The following is a 20,817-nucleotide window of genomic DNA, read 5'->3' as shown; positions in this document are numbered from 1 at the left end:
CTGCTAATCGTCCATGCTGTTAAATCTAGTTCATTTCTAAACATCTCCTGCTGCTTTCCCCTTTAAAGAAAGTATAAAAAACATTAAAATCTTAACCTGATTAATTTGGACTATGCTAGACACTTACCTACCAAGAGGGGTTTCAAATAAATTTAACATGAAAAATGAGTAACAGAAAGAGCTTGGGAGCCAGTGGACAGTGATTGATAGCAAATTAAAATCTGTCTTCATAGTCAGTGGCTACAGTCTCCTCTTTGCTGCTTGCGAATCGACACAATTGGATGGATGTTCATGGTTGACAGGTACCAATTCCAAGTTAAATTGTGCATCTATTAGACAGGCAGTTTTAACATCAGACGGTGATAGGAGCACACGATTTGCTAGGAGGCACATTGGACACAAGTATTTCCTTTTATTAATTTAACTTACATCTCTTGTATCCCAAATTTCCTTCTCTGTGTCTTTCCCCAAAATTACCTCTTGACCCCTTATACTTAATCCTTATCCCCATAGTGCACACAACTTTCAAATTGTACTCCCTTGAATGCTGTCCCATTGGATCACCCATCACCGATAAATTATTGAACTATTTAATCATACTGAAACCTAACTGGCACACAAAGATAATTGCATTTCTATAATTCCTTTCATAACCCCAGAACATCCCCAGTATTTTACTGCCAAATAATTGTTTTTGGTGTGTAAACACTGTTATCAAGAAGAAAACTCTACAACCATGACTCAGTATGCAGACATCGAATAACCAAGCAATCTATTTTAGTGATTCTGCGTGACAATTAACTTTGGTTGGGATGGTAAGGAGGACGCCTCTGTTCTTTGAAGTAGTAGGACAAATTCTGATCAGATGAACCATACCCAAAACAAAGCAATATGTTCTCTCTGTTGCACGAGTGCTCTCCTGACCCAGCTGGCAGATTACACACAATAACAATGTTGTAGTATGCCCAATATCACCAAAAGTACAGAATTTCCAACATCACAAACAGTTTGAGAATCCAGCATCACTAACTTTGTGGGAATTTCAGCATTACTAACCTTGTGGGAATTTCCAACATCACCAACAGTACAGGAATCTAAATGTAGTGTAGGATTTCCAAACTTGCTAACAGTGCACGATTCTCATTGCTACGTGTGTAGAATTGCCAATTTTGCCAATAGTATAGAACAATGTAGCATTTCCAGTTTCATTTATATCATATGTGGGGTTCAAATAACATTTAGACCAATGCAGGATTCCCAATATCAACAAAACTAATGGATTTCCAACATTATTTATATCAATCAGGATTCCCAACATTTCATTGCAACTAAGTTCACCTTTGTGCACAGCAGAAAACTTACCGGTGAGAAGTTCAAAAGGTTTGGATTGATCTAATAATGTTGCATTATTCCCCACCTTAAATTTAACACTTCTTTCATAGAGGAAGCTTTTGTCTGGCACCAGGCTACAGGCATTGTCTGTGCAATTCAGTTTGGAGCAGTCATTTCCAGTTCAAAACATAGTGTCATAGACAATATTCCTACTAATATTTTACTGCCTTTTGCACACTGGTTGAAAACCCAGGTTGGTGTGCTTTTTCATTGATTCTATTATGGTTATTATTTTATTATGGGTTTATTGAGGATGCTGACAAGAAACCATGAATCTCAGGGTTATATATAATGACATATTTTAACATCTTTAACATCCGTTGGACGATGCTGAGGGTGTTCTACGAGTCTGTGGTGGCCAGTGCGATCATGTTTGCTGTTGTGTGCTGAGGCAGCAGGCTGAGCGTAGCAGACACCAACAGAATCAACAAACCCATTCGTAAAGCCAGTGATGTTGTGGGGATGGAACTGGACTCTCTGATGGTGGTGTCTGAAAAGAGGATGCTGTCCAAGTTGCATGCCATCTTGGACAACATCTCCCATCCACTACATAATGGACTGGTTGGGCACAGGAGTACATTCAGCCGGAGACTCATTCCACTGAGATGCAACACTGAGTGTCATAGGAAGTCATTCCTGCCTGTGGTCATCAAACTTTACAACTCCTCCCTTGGAGGGTCAGACACCCTGAGCCAATAGGCTGGTCCTGGACTTATTTCCTGGCATAATTCACATATTACTATTTAATTATTTATGGTTTTATTACTATTTAATTATTTATGGTGCAACTGTAACGAAAACCAATTTCCCTCGGGATCAATAAAGTATGACTATGACTATTTGTGCTTTGGTAATAAATTTACTTTGAAATTTGAACTTTTAGATAGATTAAGATAAGATTTTTGAATAAAAATAATAAGAATAAAAAAAGAAGTTATCTCAAACAGTCTATCATGAGGGGCTCATCATTTCCCCAGCCATAGGTTGACTCGTTATAGAGCCTAATGGCCGAGGTTAAGAATGACTTTGTATGGCGCTCTTTGGAGCAGTGCAGTTGTCTTAGTCTGTTACTAAAAGTGATCCTCTGTTCAGCCAAGGTGGCATGCAGAGGGTGAGAAACATTGTCTAGAACTCCCAGGATTTTCTGTAGGGTCCTTTGTTCTACCACAGCCTCCAGTATGTCCGATTTGACTCTTATAACAGAGCCAGCCTTTCTAATCAGTTTATTAAGCCTGTTGACATTACCCATGTGATGCTACTTCCCCAGCACGCCACCATATAGAAGATTGTACTGGTGACAACAGACTGTTAGAACATGTGAAGGAGGGGCTTGCATACTCCAAAGGACCTCAGTCTCTTCAGGAAGTAGAGGCGACTCTGGCCCTTCTTGTACACAGCCTCTGTATTGTTGCTCCACTCAAGTCTGTCATCCAGGTGCATGCCCAGGTACTTGTAGGTCCTCACCACATCCATGCCCTCACCAACAATAATAAGAGGGAGCAATGCAGGTGTAATCTTCCTGAAGTCCATCACCATCTCTTTCGTCTTACCTGGAGTACCTAAGTTAATTTAAATCAGTTTTCACTTGTGCACTGTGAAATTCACCTACACCATAAGAGGAACTTAAAGAGCAATGGTGGAAAATTGGCATTTTATATCTGCAGAGAAAATATTTCAGAATATAACCTTCTGTAATGCATGTTTTAACAAAGTTCCCACAGTGACCTGCTGGAAACAAGGTATTATACGCAGTCAGGTTACACACTGACAGCGGTGAAAGATGCCCACTGATATGGTACAGTGGGCTGTAATCATTTGCCTATTTTGACATTGACAGTACCTAGACTAAAATATATTATCTTCAAAGCATTGATAGTGAATTATAGTTCCCATTGTGGCCTGAATTTAAAGAGACAGTGCCTTTATTTTCCAAACACTGTTTCATTTGTTTGCAAGTGTTTATCTTTTTCTATCCTAGTTTGCTGACATTTCTAGGAATAGATTCACAGTTGGCAATTACAGTGGTATTTCACTACATAGTCATTTATCAAATAGGTGTGTTAGGATATCGGCTGTGTGACTCGCAATTCTGAGGACTTGTTGATAGGGAGCAATGAAGTAAGATTAAAGGAGATTTATGTAAAGGCAATGGCATTGATCTATTGGGCTGAATAACTTTCTTCTATACCATAATTTCAAAGTAGTATACTGTCCATACTTCAGCACAGTGAATTGTGCAATTCAATTAAGTAATCCTCAAGTTCAAGTTTGTTGTCATTCAACTGTACACACATATACCGTCAAATGAAACAACATTCCTCTGGTTCAAGGTGTACAACACAATACATGCAGTATAAATCACACACAACACATAAGTAATGGTACCACAAATTAATTAAAAAATAATAAGGAGCATTTAAACTAAACTGTATAACAGTACTGGTGCTGTATATATGATGAGACCTGGGTGGTGGAAGGGGTTTCAGTATTCTCACAGCCTGGGGGAAGTGGCTGTTCCCCATCCTAATAGTCCTTGACCTAATGCTATGGCACCTCCTGCCTGATGGTAGAGCATCAAGGAGATTGTTGGACGGATGCGAAGGACCATTGACAATGCTGAGGGTCCTGCATATGCAGTGCTTTTGATAATTACTTCTGATGGGCAGAAGAGAGACCTTGATGATTCTGTCAGCAGTCCTTGCAATTCTTTGTAAGGACTTACAGTCACATGCCTTGCAATTTCTGTATCAGATGGTGCTGTATCTGGTCCAGACACTCTTAATGGTGCTCCTATAAAAACTGATTAGAATTGAGGTGAGAGGGGGAGGGGAGGGAGCCTCGCTCGCCTCAGTCAACTCAGGAAGTGGAGATGCTGTTGTGCTTTCTTGACCAAAGTGAATTGAATTGAAGTTATTTTCTTACATCCTTCACACACATGAGGAGTAAAAATCTTTGTTATGTCTGTCTAAATGTGCAATGTGTAATCATAGTAATTTATAATAAATAGAACAGTCAATGTAATATAGAATACACTATATAGTGTGAATTAATCAGTCTGATAGCCCGGGGAAAAAGCTGTCCTGCAGCCTGTTGGTCCTGGCTTTTATGCTGCGGTACCGTTTCCTGGATGGTAGCAGCTGAAATAGATTGTGGTTGAGGTGACTCAGGTCCCCACTGATCCTATGGGCCCTTTTTATACACCTGTTCTTGTAAATGTTCTGAATCCTGGGAAGTTCTCAACTACAGTTGCGCTGGGTTGTCCGCACCACTCTCTGCAGAGTCCTGCGATTAAGGGAGGTACAGTTCCCATACCAGGCAGTGATGCAGCCAGTCAGGATGCTCTCAATTGTGCCCCTGTAGAAAGTTCTTAGGATTTGGGGGCCCATACCAAACTTCCTGAACTGTCTGAGTACCACACAGCTGGTGTGTACAGACCACGTGAGGTCCTCGGTGATGTGGATGCTGAGGAGCTTAAAGCTGTTTACCCTCTCAAACCCAGATCCATTGATGTCAATAGGGGTTAGCCTGTCTCCATTCCTCCTGTAATCCATAACCAGCTCCTTTGTTTTTGCAATATTGAGGGAGAGGTTGTTTTCTTGACACCACTGTGTCAGAGAGATGACTTCGTCCCTGTAGGCCACCTCGTTATTGTTAGAGATAAGGCCAAGCAATGTAGTGTCCTCGGCAAATTTAATTAGCAGATTAGAGCTGTGAGTGGTGACACAGTCATAGGTATACAGGGAGTCAAGGAGGGGACTCAGTACATAGCCCTGAGGGGCTCCTGTATTGAGAGTCAGAAGGGTGGAGGTGAAGGAGCCCACTCTTACCTCCAACTGGCGATCTGACAGGTAGTCCAGGATTCAGCTGCACAAGGCCGAGGTCTCTGAGCTTCTCATTGAGCCTGGATGGAACTATGATGTTAAGTGCTGAAATCACATAAGCATCCTTCTTTTCCAAATATGTAATGTGTGGTGATGTTAAGGGACCAGGTGAGGTCCCCTTTTATGTGCACTCCCGGAAACAACATTCTGATAGTACTTGGGGTAAAATTGTGAATGAGCTTGCTCGTTTCTGGACCAGAACTAACAGCAGGATTGGGGGAAAAAAACAACTTTTTAAAAGTAACAGGTTTTGAGGGTCTGATTTGTGTTGGTAGGAATATTGCCTATGACAGTAAAATTTCTCCTCAGTTTTCTTACTAGAAGTTTTAGATTTTTGCTAAAGCTTTCAAACCAAGGTACTTTACTTCCCTGTGGAATTTAATGCTCTTATTTTTGAGATAGTAGAGTTTTTGTTTTCAACAGTGCTGATTGGTTGCATGTGAATGTGAAATTCAATTGAATATCAACCTTTCTTTCTGATAAAAGCTTTCAAGATGTCATTGCATGCTGTAAGGAAATCCTCCCCCCTCCATTTGCCCCTATAATATGCCTTCTACTGCTCTCAATAAAGAATAATGACTTAATTATGAGAAAATGCTGGGAGAACTCATCAAGTCAAGCAGCTTCTATGAAACGGAATAGGCAGTCGGCATTTTGGGTGTAAATGACTTAGATATGGTGCAGGAGATTGTTGTAGATTAATATAATTAATTGATTAACAAAGAAGCAAAAAAAATCTGAAAGAATATACATAATAGTGTAGGACTGAACTGGACCAAGAGAAAATTTAGTCATCTCTTTATCTTTTGTCTTCACAGTGTCTCTATGGCTGCTATGTCCACTCTTCCATTATCCCCACTTTCCACCGGAGGTGCTATTGGCTTCTTCAGGTAGGAGATGATTTGATATTATTTTGTGAAATGTGGCTATGAAAACGAGCCCATATAGCACTGCAAGATAGTGTTTTGTGTGTTTCTACCACCATCTGCTCCTTTGGGGCAAAATTTTCATTGCAACTCCTTTGCACTTGGCTTTCACATCATTGGATCAGTCACATTCTGATGACTTTTGCCCATTGAAAATATGTTCCTTCAGATGCTTTTCAAGTACCTGTTTGGTTCCTTGCTTTTGTAATATTTCTCAAAAATAATGTACTAACCTGCAACATTAATGTAAAGTACTGTAACTTCTTGGGCCCATTTTTGTTTCAGCATTTCTTGGCAAAGGCTGCTTTTGCTGGATTTCACATTATGGAATTGAAACAACAATTAGCAGATTAATGTAATCATTGGTATGGTCAAGGTGGACCAAAGGGCCTGCGTTGTGCTACAAAACTCAATGAATTGCACTGGGGATATGGGACAGTAAAAATCTGAGGACATGGTTCCTTCCATGGTCTGAACGAAACGTACAAGTTCCAGAAGGCACTTGGAGTATCGTGAGCAGGTTTGGGCCCCTTATCCAAGAAATAATGTGCTGACATTGGAGAGGGCCTAGAGGAGGTTCATGAGAATGATCCCAGGAATGAAAGGGTTAATGTATGAGGAGCATTTGATGGCTTTAGGCATATACACTGGAGATTAGAAGAATGAGGGGAGGATCTCATTGAAACTATTGAATATTGAAGTCTAGATAAAGTGGACATGGAGAGGATGTTTTCTTTGGTGGAGGAGTCTAGGACCAGAGGGCATAATCTCAGAATAGAGGGACATTCATTTAGAACAGAGGTGAGGAAAAATTTCTTTAGCCAGAGGGTGGTGAATCTGTGGAATTCATTGCCAAGTCACTGGGTATACTTAAGAAGGAGGTTGATAAGGGTCTTAATGAATCTGTGTGTCAAAGGTTATGGGGAGAAGGCGGGAGAATGGGGTTGAGAGAGATAATAAATCAGTCATGATGGAATGGTGGAGCAGACTCGAAGGGCTGAATTCCTGATCCTGCTCTTATGTCTTATGGTCAGATATGGACTGCTGACATTTGACAGTGTACCAATCAGGCAGAATGATAATCAATCTCTGCCAGTAATATACTTACTTCAGGTGTTGTACATTGGAGAGGTGTATATCAGGTGCATGTTGTCCAGTGTAAATGTTGAATATTGTATTTATTGGGTTGGAAGTGACTTTCAGCTAGGGATTTTGTGAGGCAATGTTTGTGATAAATGAAGTTTGCACTTAGTGTATAAAGGTGGGATGTGTAGTTAGTGGGGTATGTGGTGAAAGGGATGTGCTTAAGTAGGTACTTATTTCAGGAAGTCTATGGGGACAGTGTAAACTAGCAGTGAAATGACATCGAAGGGGTTCATATATCACTTTGGATGGTTAGACAGGGCATATACTAGTGTGGTATATATTTGATGAGTTGCTTCGAAAACAGTCTTATACAAAAGGGGTTGCATATCAATATAGCCTGAATTTGTAAATTACTGGGGTGTAAATTGAGCTGGTTATCAAAAAAAAAGAGTTTGTGCCAGAATTCGGTATAAATAAACTCTTCTCGGGCTTCCAGCCGGGCACAGGTGTCGATTTTAACTGATGTTTTGATGACAAACTCTGCCATCTTCATGAAGAAACATTGGTTAAAGTTGATATCTGGAAGCCTGAGAAAAGTTTATTTGTCATATATGCCAGGAAAGCATTAGATCCTTTTTCAGGATTGTGTCTGATGAGGCAGAGTGATGACTATGAATGGATAGAAAATGCAAGATGCAAAACATATTTTTCCCTTTATGCTCTACACTCCTTCCTTCCACTTCTCTCTCCATCCCTTCTTCACTCCTATCCCTTCCACCTTTCTCTTACCCTCTGCTCTTTCTTCTCTTCTGTTTTCTCTCTTTCTTAATCTTTCCTCTGCTCTTTCCTTCCCCCAAATCCCCTAGTTCCTCATTTCCTGTACCATTGTCTGTTTGCCTTTGTGCCTTTATAAGGGAGGGAAAGGTCCCAGAGAACTTGATTCCAATGCTAGAACAGCCTGCTAATTAAAGGGGAGTGAGTGGGTGGGACTGGGATTGAATTCCTTTGCTGCCAGGTTTTTATCTGTCGAGAAAGGTTTGCAAAAGGTACAGGCTGTGGAGCCAGTAACAATTGTATCTCAGCAAGACTTCCAAGCTTTGATTGTGAATAAAGGGAGTACCCCTTTCCTCATGATGCCCTGTGGTTCCCTGCCACATTGGCATGTTATATACCTTTCAAATATTTGCACAGTACAGATCAATTTAGATGAAAACAGCTAGTAGTGATGAGGCCCTGTTGGCATGATCTAGATGGACATGATCAATAACAAAGGCAGCACAGAGCATAGCAACAATAAAATAATGTACACTGCCAACAAGGAGAGAAATTAAATAATGCATCTTGGGTAAATGGTCTCACAACAAACAGTACACATAAAGCAGCTGGGCTTGGAGGCATATTTAACTAAGAGAAGCTATCCTGAAGATAATCCTGATTATCTCTTGCTGTCGCTGGCCACACTGCAGTGCTTGATAATCAGAGGATACATTAAAAGCAATTGGCAAGAGAGGCAGAGACAGCATAAGGAAAAACCTTATTTTCACAGTGAGTTGCTAGGATTAGGAATGCACTGCCTGGCTCAATGGAAGCTTTCAAAGGGGAATTCGCTAAGAAATTGCAGCACAATGAGGAAAGAGGACAGGAGTGGATCAACAAAGAAGAGATGGCACAGTCCAAGTGGACTTCCTTCTGTGTTTTTCTCTGATACTGTGCCCATTGTAGTAAGAGAGAAAGAAAAAAAACAAATGTGAGTTTGTCATTTAGATTCAATTAGTGTATGAGTGAGAGTTTGAAGAACAGTCTGTGCTTAAAGTATTATTGCCAGCTTTGCCAGACTCCACATTGTAAGGAGACTAGCCAACAAAATATCACAGAAAGGTTACATTGCAGGGTAAGGTCATTCAGCCCATCAAATCGGTGCTGCGCTGTATGAGAGCAATCCATAAAGTCCCACTCTCCTGCCTGTGCCTAACAGTTTATTAATTCTTCGAAACTGAAGCACTTCTGGCAAATATTGCAGACTTCATAGCTTCTATTCGCAGTAGGCTTTGCACCCTAGATTTAGAGAAACTGCAAAGATCTCACAGTATGGTAGAGCGTGGGTTTGTGAGCATACACATATATCAAGTGAGCCGGAGGGAGAATCCAGGGCTCTATAAATTAGTTTGTGTTCAGGGAATAAGAAGGACATAGAGGTTTGAAAGAACCAAGAAGGGAATATTTATTTAAAAACTGGCAGTGTGATAGTGCCAGTTACATTGAGAGGGAAAAGTTCCATGGGGATACAGGCTACAAAATACCTTTCCTGGGTCTGACTGAGGATAGGGAGATAACAGAATAAGGTGGGGAAATCATTGTGCAATGAAAGATGGGGAATCAGCTAGGGTCTTGGAGAAAGTTCTTTATTCCTCATGCCATATATAATTGAGGTTATGGGAAGCATGAGGAAGGGCAGGAACCAGGATAATAGTCAGCTAGTCACACAGATTCATTGAATAGGAATAACCAACAGTCACAAATACTGCATTGTGAGACCAGGATAAAAAAGGAGAGGGGTTGGATTTTCATTATCAGATGCAAAATTAAGAATAAAGCTGTGTGAATTTAACTGCCTGTGACTTCCCACCAAGAAATGGCTGTTGGCCTTCAGGGGCAAGTAGGAATGTCCTTGCACTGTGCAGGGTTGGAGGAAATGTGGGCTAAATCAGGTCTAAACTCTTATTAGGAACACCTCTGCTCCATGTGAGCCTTCACGGTGCATAACATAGCTTTCGTGTGTTCAGTTGTACCATTGCAGTTGGTAAGGACACATGCTCGCACACAGGCCGCAAAACACAAGCACAATGCACAACACAAGTGCGCACGCGCACACACACACACACACACTCACTCTTTATCACAATGTAGGATAATGGCAAAGATGCTTGGATGCAGACGAGACATCAGAGTTAAATCTGCCAGTGGAGTTCAAAGATGATTGTTCATGGTTAGGAGGTCAGCTGTGAGGAGAGAAGATCTTCTCACCTGCTTTTATTGCATCTGCTCTGTTGGCTGTTTCCCAAAATATTTTGGCAGATCATCAAAAAGAGAGACTTGAGAATCATTAACAATAATCAGATCTGAGAGAGGTGCAAGGAATATGCAGCTGATTAAAAGTGACAGCTTTTATTATTGTTTTGGGACTAAGTTTGGAGAAGGTACATGGAGAACATTCTGGAACTCAATTTGCACAGGCTTTGAAGCATGGACTTTAATAGCTAACAGACTGGAATCATTTTTTCCCTCAAAGATACATGTATAAGTAAACAAATAGATTTGTTTTCTCTTAAATGGTGCTATTAGTTCAACTGGCAAACCTGCAATCCCGACTCTTCAGTTTAACCTCCAATGTAGACTGTGTTATTGATCTCCCTTTTCTGCACTGAGTTTACTATTCCTTTAGATGATTTTTTTTTGCATTCTCTCCTCTTCCCATTCACTTGGATCTCATACTTCAGAATCTTTGGCAACTCATGATTCTCTCCCTATAATATCACTAAAATCACCTGCATCAGCCAACCCTTCGAATATCTGTCTTAGAACATAGAACATCAAAGAGTATAGCACAGGAACAGGCCATTCAGCCCATAATGTTGTGCCAAACCAGCTAAAAAGCAAATCAAAAATACCCAAACTCTACCTACTCCTCCCTGCATCATGTCCATATCCCTCCATCTTCCTTACATCCATGTGCCTATCCAAGCGATTTGTAAAAGCCTCCAATGTACTTCCCTCTACCACCATACTGGGCAGCACATTCCAAGCATCCACGACTCTCTGAGTAAAAAGCATATCTCCCCCCTCACCTTCAATGCATGCCCTCTGGTATAAGACATTTCAACCCTCTGGGAAACAGATACTCTCTGTCCACTCAATCTATGCCTCTCATAATCTTGTAAACCTCCAACAGATCTCCCCTAAGCCTCCGGTGCTCCAGAGAAAACAGCCCAAGTTTATCCAGCCACTCGTGTTAGCAAATGCCCTCTAAACTAGGCAGCATCCTGGTGAATCTCTTTTGCGCTCTCTCCAAAGCCCCGGCATCCTTCCTATAGTGGGGTGACCAGAAATGTATGTAATATTCCAGATGAGGCCTAACCAGCCTTTTATAAAGTTGCAACATAACCTCCTGACTTTTGAACTCAGTGCCTCAACTAATAAAAGCAAGCATTCCATAAGCCTTCTTAACCACCTTATTGACCTGTGTAGCCAATTTCAAGGAGCTTTCAACTTGGATACTAAGATCTCTCAGCTGAGCAACTGTCTCCTTGCGTGTGCCCTACTGAGGAGAAACACCTCACATTTATCTGGGTTAAGCTCCAACTGCCATTTCTGCAACTGGTCTATATCGTGCTTTTGGAATTTGTTGTTTTCCTCGTGCTACTGTGATGTACCAGAGGATACCTTTTCTACACAAAAGCATGCAGTTTGCTGTCGGTGGGTGACCACTACATTTTTTTTTCAATCCCTTTGTTCTGCGGAGAAGAGATTGCCAAGATATTTACCCTTGCTCATTAAGCAATAACTGTTGAAACATGTAAAGCTATGGGGGTTAGGATCAGAGATACAAGAGACTACAGATGCTGAAATCTGGAACAAAAAAAAACAAATTGCTGGTGGAACTCAATGAATCAGGCTACATTTGTAGAGGGAAAGGAATGGTCAGTGTTTCAGATCGAGACCTTACTTCTGGACTGAGAGCGGAGAGGAAGGATTGCGAATATCACAAGATCACAAGACAAAGGAGCAGAAGTAGGCCATTCGGCCCATCAAGTCTGCTCCGCCACTCCACCATGAGCTAAACTATTCTCCCATCTAGTTCCAATTTTCGGCTTTTTCCCCATATCCCTTGATACCCTGACTAATTAGATACCTATCAATAAACACCCTCAATGATCGGGCCTCCACAGCTGTATGTGGCAACGAATTCCATAAATCCATGACCCTTGGGCTAAAAAAATTTCTACTAATCTCTGTTTTAAATGGGTACCCTCTAATTCTAAGACTGTGGCCTCTTGTCCTGGACTCATCCACCAAGGGAAACAGCTTTTCCACATCTACTCTGTCCAACCCATTCAACATTCGAAATGTTTCTATGAGATACCCTCTCATTCTTCTATACTCTAATGTATACTGTCCAAGAGCCAACAAACACTCCTCATATGTTAGCCCCTGCATTCCAGGAATCATCCTTGTAAATCTTCTCTGAACTCTCTCCAACATCAGTACATTTCTTCTAAGATAGGGGGCTCAAAACTGCACACAGTATTCCAAATGAGGTCTCACCAGTGCCCCATAGAGCCTCATCAACACCTCCTTACTCTTATACACTATTCCTCTTGAAATGAATGCCAATATAGCATTCGCTTTCCTTACCGCCGATTCAACCTGGTGGTTAACCTTGAGAGTATCCTGCACGAGGACCCCCAAGCCCTTTTGCACTTCTGATTTTTCAATTTTCTCCAATAACTTTCCAACTACGGATGTCAGACTAATAGGTCTGTAATTTTCTTTTTGCTGCCTCCCTCCTTTCTTAAACAGCGGAACTACATTTGCGACCTTCCAGTCCTCCGGAACCATACAAGAGTCTATTGATTCCTGGAAGATCATTTCCAATGCCTCCACAATCTCCAAAGCCACCTCCTTCAGAACCCGTGGGTGCACCTCATCTGGTCCGGGAGACTTACCTATTCTCAGTCCATTTAGCTTCCCAAGCACTTTCTCTCTAGTAATCTTGACTGTACCTAATTCTATTCCCTGAGACCTCTGGCTATCAGGTATGTTGCTAATGTCTTCCACTGTGAAGACTGATGCAAAATACTCATTTAGTTCCTCCGCCATCTCTTTGTTACCCATTATAATTTCTCCAGCCTCATTTTCAATCGGTCCTATGTCTACCCGTGTCACTCTTTTACTCTTCATATATTTTAAAAAGCTCTTTTATGTTAATTGCCAACTTCCTTTCATAATTCATCTTTTCTTTCCTAATGACTTACTTGGTTTCCTTCTGTAAGTTTTTAAAAGTCGTCCAGTCCTCAGTTTTCTCACTAATTTTTGCTTCCTTGTATGCCATCTCTTTTGCTTTTATTTTAGCCCTAACCTCTCTCATTAGCCACATTTGTGCCATTTTTCCATTCATGATTTTCTTTTTTTCTTGGAATATATTTTTCCTGCACTTTCCTTATTTCTTGTAGGAATTTCATCTAATTCTGCTCTACCGTCCTTCCATCTAGCTTACTTTTCCAATTGACTTGGACCAGTTCCTCTCTCATACCACTGTAATTTCCTTTGTTCCACTGAAATATCGATACACCTGATACCAGCTTCTCCCTTTCAAATTTGAAACTGAATTTAATCATATTATGATCACTACTTCCAAGGGGTTACTCGGTATAAAGGGGAGAGGGGAAGGGATTAGGTAGGGGCTGGTAGGTGTTTGGTGGATTTCGATGCAGTGAGGGATGATGTGTAAATGGAGCTCGTTGGGTGAGTGAGGGGACGGAATTGGGAGATAGGCACTTGGAAAATGACAGGAAGTATATAGGGCAGAAAGAGCCCAGTTGGGGGAGGGAAAGGTCAGTATCGAACCTGAAACTTGACAATGATAAGTGGAGCATAAAAGGTGCAAATGCTGGACTCTAATTAGTAAAGGTGATGTGGAACCAAATAAGGGAGTGCTGATGAGCAGCCAGAATCCAGATGGAAGAGGAGATAGAAGTGTGGGAAAAATGCATGTGTGATAGGTGGATGGGGGAGCAAGACAGGGTGGTAGGGGAGGGACGAGAGGGGTGTATGGAAAAATGAGGATGGGAGAACCTAAGTGGATGAGAAGGAGGAAGAGGTAAGAAAGCAGAGGGAGTGGGGATAATCTGAAGTTGGGACATCCAGTGTTCATTCCATTGGGTTGAAGAATACTCAGTCAGGATATGAAGTGCTGTTCTTCAAATTTGTGTTTGGCTAAAGCAAGAGTGGGACAAGGTACTAGAAAGTTATGGATTTACAGCAGGAATCTGCCTTTGCAAGAGTTAAGTATACATTCCATCTATGTATATTAATATATACACAGATAGTCACAAAGAATAGCAAAGGTAAAATCACAAAGCTGTGGACTTATATACCAGAACATCTTCACGCTGAAATATATAATTCTTCCTTTATCATTGCTACATATTTATCCTTGAACTCCCAACCCAATAAAACTGTGTAAGTGCTTTCACTGGAAGGACTGCAGACATTCAAGAAAGCAGCTCACCGTCAGCTGCTCAAAAAAAATTATGGAGGAATAATAAATACAGTACTAGCCTTGCCAGTGATGTCCATATGCAAAAAAAATATAAAACAAAGTAGCTGATACTGTTATATTTGTACTTGTGACTACATAATCAGCTTTTACTCCTTAATAATCTGGGGCTGTTGCTGGTTCTTTGGCTGGTGAATGATAATTAACGTGATTCAGATTAATTAGTTTAGCAAGAAATGTTCTCTTTATGCCAGGATTTAAATTCTATACTCTTGTTTTCTGTTTTTATCCTTATTACCAATAGGTCAATTTGTGTCTCAGCCCCATTTTTGCTTAATTTGACTCTGAACCCACATGGTTCTGAGATTGCAGTCTAACTGTGGATTCTTGCCACAGAACAGTATTAATTGAATAGCTGCATTCAGAGGTTGTCACACCACTTTCAAAAACTTCCAAACCTGGTTGTTAAACTAGCATAGTGGTTAGCACAACGCTTTGCAGTACCGGCGGCCTGTGTTCAAATCCCCACTGCTACCTGTGAGGAGTTTTATGTTCTCCCTGTGACCGTGTGAGTTTCCTCCCACTGTCCAAAGATATACCAGTTGGTGGGTTAATTGGTCATTGTAAATTGACCCATGATTAGGCGTGGATTAAATCGGGGGCTTGCTGGGCTGCATGGCTTGAAGGCCAGGAAGGGCCTATTCCGCACTGTAGCTCAGTTAAAGTTAAAAGTGATTCTCTACATTCCAATTAATGATCAATGCGTCCTGGGTTAATGACTTGCAAGCTTTCAGTTTGGGTGCCGTGGTGGTGAGAGCAATGCTGTTACAGCTTGGGGCTTTCTGGAGTTTGGAATTCAATTCCGGTGCCACCGGTACATCCTTTTCCATGGAATGCATGGGTTTTCCCCAGGTACTCTGGTTTCCTCCCACAGCCCAACCATGTGGCAGGTAGAATAAATGGTCATTGTAAATTAGGTTAGTGTTAAATTAGGGTTGCTGGGGCAGCTTGGCTCGAAGGGCTGGAAGGGCCTACTCCACACTGTATTGCTAAATAAATAAATAAACACACACATAAATAAATAAATAACCTTTTCTGTACAGAAAACTATCTCCTTTTGCCATTGTTGCGATTGTTGGAGTTTTGATTCCAGGAGACAGGAATCCTTGAGCTGATTGACCATACTAAGGATTCTCATGGCTGGCCTCTCACCAAACACTCAATAAACTTGAGCTCACAAAAAACTCTACCACCCACACTCCAACTTGCTCATGGCCTGTTTATTGATTGCTCTGAGCATACTGACCTGCATTAGTCAGACTTCAACAATGCAACAATCTTAAATTCTGCACTTATTTAGATTTATTCCAAAGTGTGAACTGTCCCCTGTTTCTGTAATGAGCTCTCTTACACATCTTTGATTTGTTCAGGCTCAGCAGTGTTTAGTTGCCTAATCCCTAACTTTGGAGTTCTCTCCCTCAGTCTCTCCACACTCCCAGCTAGCTCTCCTTGTTTTTTCAAAATCTGCCTCTTTGTTGATGGCTTGGATTACTTCACCTCATTTTTTTTATGGCTGCATATCAAATACGGTTTGATTATGCAGCTTTTGGGCCCATAGTTTTTCCCTCACAAGAGTTTCCTGGGTTTACAATTCCAGCAGTGTTTTGCTGGAGGCATTTGTACTTGTGCAGACATCAGGGTATCAACTCTACAAAAGCAGCTATCTGCAGGAATAAAATGAAAACCCAGTGATATTTCTAAAATCATAGAAATGTTTTCATTGTTTATTTTTCTGCCTACATTCAATTGGTAAAATACAGTGAATGGAGGAGATATATATATATATATATATAAATTTATATAAAATCAGTCTCAGTTGGTGTGGTCATCAAACTTGAATGGGTATAATGAATGAACTCTGGCTTATAATAGCACTGTCATGAATTGCAGGCAAACAAAAAGAAAAATTAATATCAAAATGTTGATGCAGGAAATGGCCTCTGAGAATGGAGTTGTCGATGTCCTCTCTCCAGTGCCTCAGCACATGACATTTCTTGGATTATGTGACACCGCTGCCCTAGCACTCAACATCCTGATTGATTCCAGTTTGATGATCAGGGTATATCTTTTACTCCTTGTTTCTCAAAGAATAAATAGAATATTAAGTTGTTTTGCCACCTTGAAAATTGCTTTGTTATTTCTTCTGAAACCAGACATGTGATATATTGTAAGGAGCTAGTGAATAAGCAAAGCTTCCTCGATGCTCTGAATCTTGTGAAGAGCAAAAGGCATAATTTTTACACCAGCTTCACATTATTGATGCTGTGTACGTTAAGATTCTGACACTAAAAGCTTTCTGTTGTACTGGGACTAAAAGAGACATGACAGGGCAATCAAATGTAAAATGAATGCCATTTATATGAAATGCTGAAGTTTGGTTCTCCTGTCACAACTTTCTACTGTAGTTGTAAGATATGATTACATCTAAACTGTATGGTATGGCCATATGGTGCACTGAATTAAATCACTGACCTTTACAGTCTCCAATACAGTTCTGATTAGCATTTTATACAAAGTACTTTGAGGTGCCTCAACATCTTATTGAACAAGAGCCTATTGCACAAACCAAGCTAGCAAAACTCAGCTATAGAAATGTGGGCTGAGTGGCTTCTTACCATGCTGTAAGCATAGTCATAGGTACAACACTGAAGCAGACCTTTTGGCCCATCTAGTCTGTGCCGAGCCATTTAAACTGCCTAGTCCCATCTATCTGCACCGGGACCATAGCCCTCCATACCCCAACCATCCAAATACCTATTCAAGTTTCTCTTAAAAATAGAAATCGAGCTTATTCACATCTCTCCTGTAGGGAGGTGACCAAAACTGCACACAATATTCCAAATTTAGCCTCACCAATGTCTTATACAACTTCAACATAACATCCCATCTCCTGTACTCAATACTTTAATTTATGAAGACCAATGTGCCAAAAGCTTTTTTTATGACCCTATCAACCTTGCAATGCCACTTTCAATGAATTATGGATCTGTATTCCCAGATCTCTTTGTTCTACTGTACTCCTCAGTGCCCTACCATTCACTGTGTAATACCTACCCTTATTCATCCTATTGAAGTGCAACACCTCACACTTGTCTACATTAAAATGCCATCTGCATTTTTTCAGCCCATTTTTCCAACTGGTCCAGATCCCATTGCAAATCTCGCATAAATGGCTAGATTTTATTTGACAGTATATTTGCAGGTCATAGAATGAATATTGCAGGAACAAGAAAGAAACTGCTGTACAGTGTATCTCTGAAACACTGAAGGCTAATTGTCATTGTGTATATACCTAGGCTTGTGTCATTAAGAGTTTAGTTGTTTGTTCAGGAGCATGAGCATTTTGGAGAGTACATGTTGGTTTCATATTGCAGTTTAAAAGCACACAGCATTTCAACTAGTGCATCTGTTAATGTGTGGTTTGCAGGAGGTGACATATACATGTTATAGATGTACCCTTTATGCACTAAAAGAAGGATATAACTTGCAAAAGTGTTACAAGTGCTAAAGGAACAAGAGAAAATACAGAGAATTTGTAAAGGCTAAGTTGTGTAAGTGAAATGCTCAGTAGAAGGACCTTTACAATGGTGTTGTTAAATGCAACATTATTGATAGAACTTTGTTATTTATTACATACATTGTTTATATGTGACATGGGATACTCAGACAATGTGGATGAAACTTTACTCCAATTCAGAGTATGTCTGAGAGCTTAATGTCTGAGTGGGGGAGATTCAGACAAGAGGACATGAGTTGAGAGTTTAAGGACAAAAGTTTAGTAGTAACATGAGGGGGAACTTCTTTACTCAGAGAGTGGTAGCTGTGTGGAACAAGTTTCCAGCAGAGGTGGTTGAGGCAGGTTTGATGTTGTTGTTTAAAGTAAAATTGGACAGCTATATGGACAGGAAAGGAATGGAGGGTTATGGGCTGAGTGCAGGTCGGTGGGACTAGATGAGAGTAAGAGTTTGGCACGGACTAGAAGGACTGAGATGGCTTGTTTCCGTGCTGGAATTGCTATATGGTTAATGCAGCAGTGCAGCCTGATTTGTATTGTGATCTGTTCTGTGTCAAACCTGTGAATATATAATGTAACAGTTTAAAGGCACCGTACTGTAATATGCCAGACTTGCAAACGCATTGAGGCTGAAATTGGGTGTCCAAAATAATCAGGAAGACTGGAGATGAAAGAGCCCATTTGCTTTGTTTACTTAATCCAGCAATTAAATGACTAGAAAATTAAATCGGAGATAGGAGAAACTTCATTTTCCAGAGGTTGGATGGAATGTGTATCTCACTTTAGCTCTGAGTAGATGAGATGAATATCAGACATGATAGGGACAAACCAAAATAAATTCAAGTGGAAAAATAAATAGAGCTGGTTCCATTAAATGCTGATGATTAGAATGATAGCCATGTAGATTATGAACCTAGGCATGGACCGGTTAGAAAAATTATCTGTTTCTGCAAAAGTCTTAAGGTATGCAGCATTTGATGTCTTAACTGCATCACTGTCTGGTTGGGGGGTGAGGGGAGCAGTTGTTACTGCACAGGATTGTAGTTAGCTGCAAAGAGTTGTAGAATTAGCCAGCTCCATCATGGGTACTAGTCACCATTGTATCCAAAGCATCTTCAAGGTGCAGTGCCTCAGAAAAGTGGCTTCCATCATCAAGACCCTCCACCACCCAGGATATGCCCTCTTCTCATTGTTACCATCAGGGAGGAGGTACACAAGCTTTAGGCACTCACTCAGCAATTCAGGAACAGCTTCTTCCTCTCTGCCATCCGATTTCTGAATGGACATTAAATCCATGAACACTACCTCACTACTTTTTGCAAAATTACTGTTTTTGCACTATTTAACTTAATTTATCATACATATATACTAGTGTAATACAGTATTTTGGTCATTTATCATGTGTTGGATTGTACTGCTGTCACAAAGTTAACAAATTTCACAACATATGCTGTTGATATTAAACCTGATTCTAATTCTGATTCTTTTTACCAGACGAGAGAATAAATTTTGCTTGGGCTACTCATGAATCTGATTCACAGAAAGGGATTGTTAGGTGGGTCAGGCACTTCTGGGTAACATGTTGTCTTTCAGTTTCTGATGCTGGTCCACCCTCTGTTCATTTCAGCTGTTTAATAGCTGTTTATTGTGAGACAAACCATCCTAAAGGACCCTTGCTTATAAACCCTGCTGTTACTTTCTCGTTAAGGGACCTAGAGCCAGCCTAAGGTTCCATCAGACATTCACAAATCGCCGATCATTCGCCTTGCAGCAGAGAAGGCCATCTGTTACACTTACCCTTTATGCAATTAAGCTAGTTTGAATTTTAGATCAACTCTGTATCTTTCTCACATCTGGATTGATGAGAATTGCTTAATTTTCTTTTTGAATTTTTCTTTACTATCTCAAACCTTCTAATATTGTCAACTCTTATCTATACTCTCAGGAACCTCCAATTGATTATTCTACATACCTGAGCTCAGACAGTGAACCTTCATTAAAGATGTAGAGCCCTGTTCTTTCCTCTTCAGACAACAACACAGTTGAGATGAGGTTTTAATCAGAAGGAACACTGAGGTGTACATAATCTTCCCACCTCCTAATGCATGGAAGAGAGGACATACGTAAATACTTCTCAACAGCTCCTCTGGCTAACTTGCACATTGAATTATACTTTTGCCTGAGTCAGAGTTAGTGGCTTCAAGGCAAGCTCCAGAGGTTTGAGTTTATAATTCTGGTTGAACTGGCATTGAAGGAGTGTTCTGCTTTAGGGACGTTGGTCATAATCACAGAGTGTGGGAACATGCTGAGGGAATACTGGCTGTTGTGTTTCCTACAGGACAATAGTCAACACTCACAAACAATCCCCTGTACTAACTACTGGGGACTGGTATCCCAATTGGGAAAGCTGCCCTGCAGAACACTCATGCAACAGTCTGACATAATTGCACTCATAGAGTAGTATCTGATAGACAATTAAGTACCTTTAATTGTACCTTTAAAGACAGACTCCCAAAAGTGGTGGCACAGTGAAATATAGGCAGGGGAGAGTATCTTGGTACTCCTCCTCAGCATTGATTCCTAACTGGCGTCAGGTTAAACATGAGCAAGGAAACCTTGCCCTAATTGCTATCTACCTTGGCTATATCATCAGTGATCAAGCCAGCCAAGTCCTGAACAGCT

The 20,817-nt window shown here is 40.7% G+C and overlaps 1 protein-coding gene across 1 annotated transcript in view; it reads left to right on the top strand.

Annotated features, from left to right (window-relative positions):
- LOC140188529 (calmodulin-binding transcription activator 1-like) overlaps window positions 1-20,817 on the top strand; it is a 1,232,669-nt gene that overhangs the window by 852,966 nt on the left and 358,886 nt on the right. Inside the window, exon 5 of the mRNA XM_072244898.1 lies at window positions 6,092-6,163. Within this exon, the coding sequence (XP_072100999.1) occupies window positions 6,092-6,163 (72 nt within the window). The remainder of the gene's footprint in view (window positions 1-6,091; window positions 6,164-20,817) is intronic.

Source organism: Mobula birostris, chromosome 27, assembly GCF_030028105.1.
Source record: "Mobula birostris isolate sMobBir1 chromosome 27, sMobBir1.hap1, whole genome shotgun sequence".
Taxonomy (NCBI): Eukaryota; Metazoa; Chordata; class Chondrichthyes; order Myliobatiformes; family Myliobatidae; genus Mobula; species Mobula birostris.
This window is presented reverse-complemented; position numbering and strand designations above follow the sequence as displayed.